Here is a 12,786-nt window from a genome sequence, read left to right as displayed (position 1 = left end):
CTGTAATTCAGGCTGGCCTCAAACTCCTGGCAATCCTTCTGCCTCAGCCTCACAAAGGCTGGGATTATAAGTGTGAGGCACCATGCCTAGCATTAACTGAACAGTAATCAAACTGGTGTGAACAGAACTTCACCTTGCTTTTTCCCATGTAAATATACATTACAGGTGGTCAGATCGTACTTCTAAAAAATCTTTTTAGGAGCTGGTGTGGGGTGTATTTCAAAGGAACAAGTCTTAAAGGAGAAAGTCTGGGAGACTAATGTGTCCAAACAAGAGCCAGCTTTTGCTGTAGGTTCAGTGGGGGTGGAACTGAGTCCCTACAGAGGCCCAAATGCACACAAGAATTCAGTTTCAGATCTATGGGGGTAAGATAAGCTATTCACAAAGTGAGGTGGAATCCAGGGGTGTAGCTCAGTGGTAGAGTGGGCTCCATAACACGAGTAAAATCCAAAGACTAAGGATTCAAGCATAAGAAATGAAACTACAGCTGGGGATTTAGCTCAGTGGTTCTGCTGCCTGTCTCACAAGAGCAAGGTCCTGAGTTCGAACCCTGGTACCAAACAAAACAAAAGAAATTAAACTACAAAAAAATTGGAGAACACATGAGTGAATTTAAAAAAATTCTTGAGTGGGTGGGCATGACACAAAACTCAAGAGTCATAAAGGAAAACCAATTTGACCACATACAAATCTAGAGATGAGGAAAATATCACGTATAAATCAAATAGCAGCCAAGTGAAAAGCAGTATCTGGAATACACTGCCAGTTTCTCTTAAATAGAAAAAAGTTCTCACAAGTAAGAAAAACTACAACTACATTTTCATAAAAATGGATAATGTACATGAACAAGCAGTAAATAAATTTATAAAAGAGATGACCTCACATAATTTTAAAATAGGTGTTTCTTTGTTTGTTTTTGGTTTTTGGTGTTAGGGGCCAAACATAGGACTTCACGCACACTAGGTATTTACCACTGAGCCACACTCCTGCCTTAAAATATAATTTTGGAGCAAGGTGATGAGATATTCTTTTAAAACAAAGACCTGGTCCTTGTGAGTGTAGAATGTGGTATGCACACAGTTATGGCAACATTTTAGGGAAAAAATGACTCTCCTGTTCTGTTATTGGGGTATGAAGTGGTACAGCCTCTCTGGGGAGCAATCGATCAATATCAATTTCCTCCCACAATTTTTTTTGTGGTGCTGAGGAGGGAACCCAGGACCTCACCATGCTTCCCTCACAGTTTTTATTGAAAAATTTCATGTACACAAAAAAGCTGAAAATTTGTACAGTGCACAGTAAGATTTTTTTTTTTGGTACTGGGGATTAAACTCTGGTTCTTGCACTTGTGGGGCAGGGTGCAGCACCACTGAGCTAAATCTCCAGCCCTACAGTAAGATTTTACAATCACCTATCTGCTCACCAATCAAGCCATCTTCTATTTTGATGCACTTCAAAGTAAATTGATGTCTTGTTTACATGTACCAAATACCTACAATGAATATACACATTTATGTCAGACATAAACTAAAAATAATAACAACAAGAATGAAAATGGGAAAAGGAGATTTAGAGATGGAGGGAGGGAGCTTAATGGGGAGGGGATTAAAAAAAGAATCAAACTGTGTTGTGTACATGCACCTACTCCCTAAAGTGAATGAAACTTCATGTACTGCAAATGTGTACCTAATAAGACAGAGAGATAGAGAGAAAGGAGAGAGAGAGAGGGAGAGAGAGAGAGAGAGACAGCGAGCTCATTCAGATGGGGAAATTGTAATAAGTCGGGTGTGGTCAACAGTTGCAGGATGGGAAACAAGGGCTGAGTTGGCTCAGGGGATCTTCTTAGCTTGCTGACAACAGGTATAGTGGTACAAGTCTATAATCTCAGAATTTAGGAGGCTGAGACAGGAGGTCATGAGTTCAAGCCCAGCCTAAATTACAAAATGAGACCCTGTGTAAAAACCCAAAAAACAAACAAACACAAACAAAAAATAATGTAAATTGCAGACATCAATATGCTTTATCATTAACATTTCAGCATATGTATCAAGTGGAGTTCAAAATTTGTTTGTAGTTTTTTTTGTTTTGTTTTGTTTTTTTGGTACCGGGGATTGAACTAGAGTTCTTGCGCTTGCGAGGCGGGCAGTGGCCCTAGTAGTTCTTTTTTATTTTGGGTAAAATTTGCATACAGTGAAATGCATAAGGTCTTTTTTTTTTTGGTTCAGGGGATCGAATATGGGACCTTGTGCTTGCGAGGCAGGTGGCAGAACCACTGAGCTAAATCCCCAGCCCAAAAATATGGAACGCTTCACGAATTTTCGTGTCATCCTTGCTCAGGGGCCATGCTAATCTTCTCTGTATCGTTCCAATTTTAGTATTTGTGCTGCCAAAATGAGCACGAAATGCCTAAGTTCTAAATGAGCAAATGCACAAACATTTGTAATCCAAACTCCTATGAAGATATAGGATATTTTCATCACTCCAGATATGTAGTTCCTTCCTGTGCTTTCCCAGTTAATTTCCACCCCTCCTCTCCATGCAGGCAATTTTTCTCTCTACAGATGCACAGTAGATATTTTTTCCCCTCTACAGTACTAGGGATTGGACCCTGGGGCTTTGCACTGAGCTACATCCCCAGAGCTTTTTATTTTTTATCTATCTATCTATCTATCTATCTATCTATTCATTTTTGGTACTGGGGATTGAACTCGGGACCTTGTGCTTTCGAGGCAGGTGTTGGAACCACCAAGCTAAACCCCCAGCCTTTATTTTTTATTTTGAGACAGACTCTCACTACGTCATTAGGTTGCCCAGGCCTGGCCAATAGATACTTTTTAAGGTAAGGCTTCTTTACTCACCCTGATTTTTTTTTTTTTTTTTGCAGTACCAGAGATCGAACTCAGGATCTGGTGCTTGCAAGGCAGGCGCGGTGCCACTGAGCTAAATCCCCAGCCCTACTGAGCTTGATTTTTGAGAATCATCTCAGGCCCTGTGCACTCAGTGTACTCCTTTTTACTCCTGAGAGGCATATTCTGTTGGATGAAGGTCCACAATTTATCCACTGTCCCGGTGATGGGTATTTATGTTGTTTCCAGTTTGGGGTAATTACCAGTAAAACGGCTATAAACCATCACTGGGCAGTTATTTTTGAGAACATCAGTTTTTTTGTGGGTCACTTGGAGCCACATGTGCAGCTGTTTTCCGAGAATGCACAGTCCATCCTAACTTCTGTGAGGGTCACAGTGATAAGTGTGCGCAGGGCGGCAGTTGCAGAATGTGAGCCGGGGAAGAGGGCAGGGGGAAGGAGCACCTGAGGCGGCCTCTCCGAGCAGAGGCTGCTTCTGGGGAAGCTCGGCTAGGGAGGGGACCAGAGAGGCTCTGAGCCAGACACACCCCATCCATTCCTCTTCCCCTGGGGAAGAAACATACCTGGGGAGCTCAATGTTCTCATCGGTTAAACTGGGTATAATGACACCAAAATGTTTGGTAGAATAATGGGAGTTAAGTACCAGTTACAGCTTCAACACCTTGTCTCTTTTCATCCAATGTTCCTCTTTTGCCCACAGACCTGGCTCCCCTGGGGGCCTTCAACCTGGACGTGGCCCAGCCCTGGGTCACGCGGGAGGCAAGCATGCCTTTTGTGCTCAGCTCTCTTCTGCATCAAGATCCCAGCAACAACCGCACCTGGTGAGTGCAGCCCAGCAGGTGGGACAGTGAGGATCGAGCGGGTCTCTGGGGAGTCTGAGATGCACCCCAGGGAAAACCTTGGCACCCCACCACCATAGTCTGGGCGGATAGGCCTCTCACTCTTAGGAGCATGTGCAGGATAAAGAGAGAAGGTGCAAGAGAGGCTGTCGGCCCAGGCTGGGCTCTGGAGTCCTTGGAGTCCCTGTCCTTCTCCTCCCTCAGGCCTCCCCCTGCACCACTGCCTAGGGGAAGGGAACTTAAAGAATGATTTTAAAATAAAGTTCTTGAAGGCTCTGTTGTTACTTATAAAATGTGTGCTCAATATTAAAAATGTGGAAGGGCTGGGGATTTAGCTCAGTGGTTTTGTCGCCTGCTGCACAAGCACAAGGACCCAAGTTTGATCCCTGGTACCAAAAAAAAAAAAAAAATATGGAAAGTCACAAAAAAAAAATCAAAGAAAAATTGAAAAAATGAGGCCTGAGAGTTGATGGTTTGGGGAGGCAACTGCATTTCTGGGAGTCGTGATCCAATGGTAGCCTTAATCTTATTTGCTGAGCAACCTCAGCAGGAGTTCTGCCATGAGCCTCAGTTTCTCCTCTTTCCTAGGGAGGTGGTGACTTACCAACCTCACAGGTTGCTGCAAAGATTGAGATTATATGCCTGAAGGGCTTTGTGCAGTTTCTGGCCAAATTAAGGCTAATAAACATTAACTAATGTTTTAAAAATATCATCTTGAGAAGCTGGGGATTTACCTCAGTGGCGCCTCACTTGCCTTGCAAGTGAGAGGTCCTGAGTTTGATCCCTGGTACTGGTAAAAAAAAAAAAGAAAGAAAGAAAGAAAGAAAGCAAGAAAGCAAGCAAGTAAGCAAACTACTATGTCCAAAAAAAATATCATCTTGGGCTGGGTGTGTAACGCAGTGGCAGAGCACTTGCCTAGCATGCATAAGGCCCTGGGTTCAATCCCCAGCACTGCAAAAACACGAATAAGTAAATAAATAAATAAATAAATTACAATATTATCTGGATCCACTCATTAGATAAGCAAAAAATGCAAATCTGCAGTACTGTGCTGGTAAGGGATGTGGTGAAACAAGACGATCTGTGGCAAGGGTGGCTTGGTGTCGCCAATGCAGAGAGCAATGTTACCATATCTGGTAACACTGAGGATGCACGTGGCCTTTAACTCAGCAAGTCCATCTCAGACACCAACCCTAGAGAAACCCTCAGTCCATGCAAAAAAAAAATTGTTTTTTTAATGTGGTACTTGGAACTGAACCTGGGCCTCACACATTCTAAACACATGGTCTACCACTGAGCACCACCCCCAGCCCATACTTGTTTTTTTTTTTTAATTCATTACGTTTATTGGTACATTTTAGGTATACAATACAGTTACAATCATCATTTGGAATTTGTACCTTCACATGATATATCTTGGTTCTTATTTTTCTTCCCCATTTGCCTGCCCTCCCTTCCACCACTCCACCCCTCCCTATTTACAAAGACTTTGTTTCCATTTTTTGCTTTGCTCATATTTATTTCTTTCCCTTCCCCAACCCCTCCCATTTCCCCTTCCCTTTTGGGCCTTGTCTTCCTATTACACATTATCTATTATACATTTTGATCCTTATTTACACTTTCAGTTTCTCACATGAGAGAAACTATTTGGTATTTAACACATGTGTGTCTTATTTATTTCACTTAAGAGTATGGCCTCAATATGCATCCATTTAGCTATAAATGTCTATAGTTTCTCATTCTTTCTTTCTTTTTTTTTTTGTTACCGGAGATTGAACTTAGGACCTTCCGCTTGCAAGGCAGGTGGCAGAACCACTGAGCTAAATCCCCGGGCTAGTTTCTCATTCTTTATGGCTGAATAGTACTCTATTTTATTTAAAAAACGCATCTTCTTTATCCAGTCACCATGGGCAATTGGGCTGTTTCCAAGTTTTAGCTATCACAAACTGTGCCTCTATGAACATGGGTGCACATGTATCACTGTGGTATGATTCTTTTAATTCTTTTGGGAAGATCCCCAGCAGTGCAATAGGTGGGTCAAATGGGACCTCTAATCCTAGTTCTTTGAGGTATCTCCACACTGATTTCCACAATGGTTGCACCAGTCAACACTCCCACCAACAGTGGAGAAAGGTTTCTTTTTCCCAACAACCCCGCCAGCATTTGTTATTAGTTGATTTCTTGATAGCAGCCATTCTTTCTGGAGTGAAGTGGAATCTCAGCATTGTTTTCATTTGCATCTCTCGAATGACCAGTGATGTTAAACATTTTTTCATATATTTATTTGCTGCTTCTACTTTTTTGTCTGAGAAATGTCTGTTCATTTCAGATGCTCATTTTTGGATTGGGTCTTTAAATTTGGGAGGTCTGATTTTTTTTAAGTTCTTTATATATTCTAGATAGTAGACCTTTGTCTGAGGAACAGCTGGTAAAAAATTTTTCCCACATTGTAGGTTGTCTGTTAGCTCTGTTGGTGGTTTCTCTTGCTGTGCAGAAGCTTTTTAATAAGATGAGATCTCAGTTGTTGATTCTTTGTGCTAGTTCACATGCGACTGAGGTTTTGTTCATGAAATCTTTTCCTATGTCAATGTCTTCAAGAGTTCTACCTAACCTCTCTTCTAACTGGTTTAGTGTTTCTGTTTTAATATTTAGATCTTTGAACCACTTTTTTTTTTTTTTTTTGGTACCGGGGATCAAACTCGGGACCTTGGGCTTGTGAGGCAGGCAGCAGAACCACTGAGCTAAATCCCAGCCCTCTTTGAACATTTTGATTTTAGTTTAGTGCGTGGTGAGAGATGTAAGTCTAGTTTTAATCTTGGGCAAGTTGAAACCCAATTTTTCCAACATCATTTATTAAAGAGGCCATCTTTCCTCCAGGGAGGGTGTTTGGCTTCTTTGCCAAAGATGAGGTAGCTGAGTTGTCTGGAGTTGTTTCTGATCTTCTAATCTGTTCCACTGATCCTCGGGTCTATTTCTTTGCCAGTACCATGGTGTTTTTATCACAGTAGCTTTGTAGTATAGATTCAAGTTGGGAATTGTTATACCCCTTACCTTATCTTTGATGCCTAGAATTGCTTTTGCTATTCTAGGTCTCTTCTTGTTCCAAATGAATTTCTGGATTGTTTTCTCTAGTTCTGTCAGGTATGCTGTTGGAATTTCAATTGGGATTGCATTGAATCTAAATAGCAGTTTTGGAAGTATGGCCATTTTCACTCCATTTGTTCTTCCTACCCACGAGCAAGGGATGTCTTTCCATTTTCTGATATCCTCTTCAATCTCTTTTTTTAAGAGCACTGTAGTTTTCAGAGTAGAGGTCTTTTATTGCTTTCATTATATTCATTCCTAGGTATTTCAACATATGCAAATCAATAAATGTAATACACTATATTAACAGAGCCAAGGACAAAAAACATATGAGGATCTCAATAGATACAGAAAAAGCATTTGACAAAATCCAACACCCATTCATGATAAAAACCCTACAAAAAATTGGAATAGATGGTCTTCATCTCAACCTGATAAAAGCCATCTATGAAAAACCAATAGCCAACATCATACTAAATGGTTAAAAATGGAAATCCTTCATACTAAAATCAGGAGCAAGAGACAGGGATGTCCATTATCACCACTCCTGTTCAATATAATTCTGGAAACATTTGCCACAGCAATTAGACAAGAGAAAGAAATAAAAGGAATAAAGATAGGGAATGAAGAAGTTAAATTGCCATTATTTGCAGATGACAGATACTCTAAGACCCCAAGAACTCCACCAAAAGTCTTCTAGACTTAATAACCAAATTCAGTGGAGTAGCTGGATACAAGGTCAACACACAAAAATCAATATCCTTCCTTTACATGAATAACAGACTCACTGAGAGAGCAACTGGAGAAACAACTCCTTTCACAGTAACATCCAAAAAAAATGAAATACCATACTTGTTTTTTTCTGTGATGCTGGGGATTGAACCCAGGGCCACTTGGGTGCTAGGTACACCCTCTACTGCTGAGCTCCATGCCCAGCCCTCTCACATGTAAAAATGCTGATTGTAACATTGTTTATTAAAGTGGAAGACTAGAAATACTCATCATTGGGAAAAAATAAAGTGTGAAGCATGCGATGCAATACCAAAAGCAGGTCAAATGAACAAGACTTGTGTAATGGTTATTAATCCAGATCAATCTCAAAACACTGTGAGATGGAAAATGCAAGTTGTGGAATGACATATACAGTGGTCATTCAGTTAACAAATATTTATGGAGCACCTAATATGTGCCAGGCTCTGGGGATGAAGCATCAAACAAGGCAAGTAAAACACCCTAGGATCAGGGAGCTTCAGTGTTGCCTGGGGACATAGACAAGGATACAATGAGTCAATAAGTCTTTTACCAGAAGGTGACGATGGTGGTACCCTTATTTAGGGGCATGGCTGGGCTTAGGAGAAGCTGTGGAGTGAGGTTGGTAGTATCTGGAACTATTTCAGTTTCTTCTGCTATTATCAAAGTGATTTTTAGAGCTGTGTGTTTTAAAGCCAGGATTGGGTCATGGTTCCCGTATCGCATATTGTTGTTATATCTTTTTAGTCTAATATAAACCAGCCATTCTTCCTCTGTATCCCCTCCCTCTTTTTCATGATAGGCTCATTTTCTGTTTGCCCTGCCACCGAATCAGGCTCTGGCCCTGCCCCAGGCCACTTCCTTCCCCATCCCACTTTTGGTGCTCAGTTTCTGGTCAGCAGTTAAGGCTTTACCTTCTACTCAGTGAGTCAAGGGTCCTTTGGGAGAGAGCCGGGTGAGCCGCTCAAGGTTCTGAGCAGAGCAGCTCTGGTTGGTGGAGGGTGGGTGACCAGTGGGTAGGCCCTGAGATGTGGACCGTGATTCTTCCACCCAAGCAGTCTTGGATCCCTTCCTGGACCCAGGTTTCCTCATCTTACAGCGAAAAGTCTTGTAGCCATTAGAGTTTAATTGGTTGCTTATATTATCAGTAGTAAATTTCTGTTGCTCACAACTAAGAGCTCTAACTGAAAAGCCAGTATTAAGGTTGAAAATAGTGGGTGTCTCCTAATAATATAAATGTTTCATAGATCATAAAATCTCAACTGCTAGAGATGAACATGCTCTTTCCATGCTGGGGTTATGCGTCCGCTCTTGGCCCAGCCTGCATTCCTAGAAAAACAAAAACTGCGTCAGGGGTTGGGCCCGAGGCTTGCTCGGTTGATTTAATCAGTAGATTTAAATGGTAAAGGCAGACCCAATTCACTCACTCATTCATTCATTCAGCAAGTATTTGTGGAGCATCTCAGCACCAAGCAAAGGCTGGAAAACAAGATAGTGAAGGAGACGAGGCCACTGCCATCACAGAGCTCCTGGGCTCGTGAGTCAGATAGCCTGTCAGAGCCGGAAGCAGAGCCAGGTGTGTTCTTCAGCGTCTATTCCAGGGTGTGTGTGTGTGTGTGTGTGTGTGTGTGTGTGTGTGTGTGTGTATGGGACATGTGAGATCTGGCATGAGAAGAATGGAAAGGGAAGTCGTCCAGTAGAATGGCTTGGTCTAAGCCTGGAGGTGGCCTGAAAAACCCTGAGGGAGATGGAGATGAGATCAGGGAGAAGGGGGAGGCCTCGTTCTCCAGGAGAGTTTGAAGCTGAGAATGCTGTCAGGATTTGGGCTACAGGAAGATGAACTAAAAGTCAATGTTTCCCAGTCTGGGCAACTTAGTGATTTCATGAGAACTGTTTCAAAATTAAAAATAAAAAAAGGGTTGGGGATACAGCTCTGTTTGAAGGCCTTGGGTTCAATCCATAATATAGGGATTTGGGGGAGGGTGTTGATATTTATTGTGCTTTGTTTTGTTAAAATTTTACTGACATGGTATTCACAAAATGCATACGTTATAAGCATGCACCTCAGTGAATATCATAAGGTGGGCTGCCTGTGTGAGCAGTGTTCAGATTGAGAGGACAGTGGCAGCTGCACAGAAGCCCCCGGAAACGCCAAGCTCCGCTCTAGACACATTTCCGCCCACAGTGACCTTCAGACTTTGTCTCTGTAGATTAGTTCAGACTTTTGTCTCTGTAGATTAGTTCTGCCTGGTTTTGAGCCCAATGTAAATGAGGTGTACTGTAAGTACTCTGCCTGGATTCTCTTGCTCAGAATAAGGTCTAGGAATTTAATTCATGGTGTTGCCTAATGCTCATGCTTGTTGCTGGAATTTTTCACGCCGTGAATGGTACTGATGGTGGGCATCTGGGTGGTTTCCTTGGGCACTTTGACAGTGAATGTGCTTATTTTTATTGGACTCGGGAGTGAAATTGCTGAGTCACAGGTTATGGCTTGGCTCAGCCTTCAGTGCTCCAAACTGTGTGGTGTGCGTGAGGGGGAATTAGCTTAAGTGATTTGCCACCATCTCCTGTCCATTTCCCTACCACCATTACTCCAGTGAGTCCCTCCCAGCTCCAGGTCCTGAGTACTTTACTGCCCTGACCCTCAGAGCCCAAGGGCCAAGGTAGATGAGGGGTGTTTGTTTGAAGCCTCTGGTACACAGAGGGCTCCTGAACACATGTTGATGCAGAGAGGACTTAGATTTGCACATGCCAAGGATGTGGTTGGCGGAGGCCCTTCTGGGTTCCTGCTGCAGATGATGGAGTCTGAGACCACGAACCCACTGTGGGGCCAGAAATGTACCAGTTGGCTTTCCCAGGGCTTAGAAAGAGAAACAAGCAGGGCCCCCAAATGTGCGAGGATGACATACTTCTCTCTCGTTCTCATGCAGTTTCTCCCTAGCTCATAATGGATCAGAGCTGCCAGCATTCTGGGCTTTGTCTGCTGCTGGGTGGTGGAGTGCGACATATGCAGGCCTCCCCTAGGAGATCTGGGAATGGACTCAGAAAAGGGACATGCTATACCTGGGAGAAGGAGGAGATGGACAAGGTGCCAGGGCTGCACCCAGCCCAGCATGGAACAGGGTCCCTGGGGCTGTCAGTGGATGGTTGGTCTTCGATCACTGCTGGTCAGCCAGTGTGAAGTTGTTTTTTCAGTCACTCAGTCAACAAACCTGGAGATCCCTGGCCCTGGAGGGTGAAAGGGTGGAGAGCAGAGACAGGGAGCAAGGTGCAGGGCCAGGGCCAAGGTATAGGCTGGGGTTTCTGGGAAGAGAAGCAGGGCTGCTGAGCAGTGACCTAATTTGGGGGCTTAGCTGCACCTAGCCTTCCACCTATCTGCTCTACCCCAGATCAGCCCCTCAGCGGTTACCTAGGTTGTCATTCAAGCCATGCAGCAAATATTTACTGAGCTTTTGCTCTGTACCCAGAAGTGGGCCAGGCCCTGGGAATTCCGTGGGGAACAGCTGAAGGAAGCCTGTGGGGAATACACTGATTAGTGGGGGAGCCTGGTAATAAGCAGGTAAACAAACAAGATACTATCGGGTGGTGAGAAGTTCTGAGAAGGAAATAAAACTAGTGATGAAGCCATGTAACTGGGTTGTGAGGCCAGGCTGGTTAGAGAAAGCATTCAACGAGGAGGTGACAGTTAAGGGAGGGGCAGGAAGGAGAGTGAGCAGACTGTGGCAGAGAGGGATCCAAGCAGCAGGAAGAGCAAGGTGGAGCCCAAGGCAGGAAAAGAGCAGGAAAGGCTGTCTAGGAGAGGGGAGGTTTGAGAGGGGGTGGTCTGGTCCAGATTGTACACAGCCCAGGGCTTTAAACTTGTTTTCTAAGTGCATGGGAGGCTGTTGAAGCAAGGGTGTGACTTGGTATATAGTATACCAGTAAATAAAAGAAAAAAAAAAGCCACAAGAGGCAAATAACAGAAAAACTACAAAGCCCAGGATGGAGTGCTGCCTCAGATCCTGAGTGCCTCTGCAGAAATCAAATCAGGAAACTACTAAAGTTCCTACAGAACCAAAGTAGAATTATATAAGAACATAATGGATGGTGAGGAGGAAACCTATGGCGGCTGTGAAGGCCCTGATGCTATGTATGTCACACTGGGGATGGTCATGAATCTATTGTAAAAAGAGAACATGCACTAACGTCAGGAACAATAAAAGCCACGTTGAGTGGCCCAGGTCAGTTTGCTGAAAACAAAACCAATGAGAGATATTTAGAGAGATCCTTTCACAAGTGCTTTTGAAAGTGTGCATGTATTTTACCTACAAGGTTCACTACACTAACAGCTCCACCAAGATTCCTGAATTTCCCATCGCACCTGAAATAGTATCAGAAATGCTGATGGCTGTGAACTTCCTAGATTGTTAAATAAAATAAATTTTAATAAATGGTTAATTTTTCAGTGTTTAAAACTTGTAGTTCAGTTAATAATTTTTTGTATATAGCATGTTGCCTGTATGCAATTGAACTGTAAAGTTAATTGCAAACCAGATTATCTTTTGTTTTTTGCATAGCAATCAGAGTTGAAATTAGTTTACCACATCAGTAAATTAAGGACATTTTCCAAAACTTTTATACTATATGGAAGGGAGGAGGCTTGGCGGGGTGGGGGTGGGGGGTGGGGGGATAGGATAAAATAAAATTTATTTTAAAAATTAAGGACATTTTTCACAAACAGAAAAGAACAGATATGCCAATTCGTAGGTGGTTTTGCCTTATCTTTGGATGTAACTTTTAAAATTAGAACAATGATGATATAGAAAATTCTGAAATGTAGGCATAAATTAATATGTTCTAAAGGTAAATAATGGGGCTAAGTATTTTTGTTTTTAGTATTTTTTTTTAAAATTCTGATCTTATAGCTGCTGATAGCATTACTAGAGTTATTCAGTTACATGATGAACATGTTTATAACTTAGTCCAAACATTTTTTATAACTCTCAAAGAATAAAAGTTTTTCTTAAATGTGTTTTTTAATAAACTGCAGTATTGTTTAAGTGTATTGTGCTTTGTTTATTGCTACAATTTAAGAACTTAATTTAAAAGCAATTTTAGAAGGTTATTAGGAACAATTTTGGGGGCTATAACTGTCTAAACTGTAGCCACATGGTCAGCAGGTAAACTACATGATTTAAGAATTCTGTGTATTGTGCATTTTGGGCAACCCAACGTGCTGTATTTTCATTTTACTATAAAGCTCCCTTT

General features: G+C 42.4%; 1 protein-coding gene, 1 non-coding gene and 1 pseudogene across 4 annotated transcripts in view; 2 read left to right on the top strand and 1 right to left on the bottom strand.

Annotated features, from left to right (window-relative positions):
- Positions 1-12,786, top strand: part of Itgae (integrin subunit alpha E) — a 60,965-nt gene that overhangs the window by 11,725 nt on the left and 36,454 nt on the right. For all 3 annotated transcript variants that reach the window (XM_021238132.2, XM_021238131.2, XM_021238130.2), the window contains exon 2: positions 3,567-3,687. In XM_021238132.2, coding sequence (XP_021093791.2) covers positions 3,567-3,687 — 121 coding nt within the window. The remainder of the gene's footprint in view (positions 1-3,566; positions 3,688-12,786) is intronic.
- On the bottom strand, positions 2,293-2,399 carry LOC147823873 (U6 spliceosomal RNA). The gene has a single exon (XR_015443338.1). It is a non-coding gene; the product is annotated as a U6 spliceosomal RNA (small nuclear RNA).
- On the top strand, positions 8,581-11,964 carry LOC147823872 (elongin-C pseudogene; annotated as a pseudogene).

Source organism: Heterocephalus glaber, unplaced genomic scaffold, assembly GCF_053883595.1.
Source record: "Heterocephalus glaber isolate CG9 unplaced genomic scaffold, H.glaber_assembly_v1.0 deba00001564, whole genome shotgun sequence".
NCBI lineage: Eukaryota > Metazoa > Chordata > Mammalia > Rodentia > Bathyergidae > Heterocephalus > Heterocephalus glaber.
This window is presented reverse-complemented; position numbering and strand designations above follow the sequence as displayed.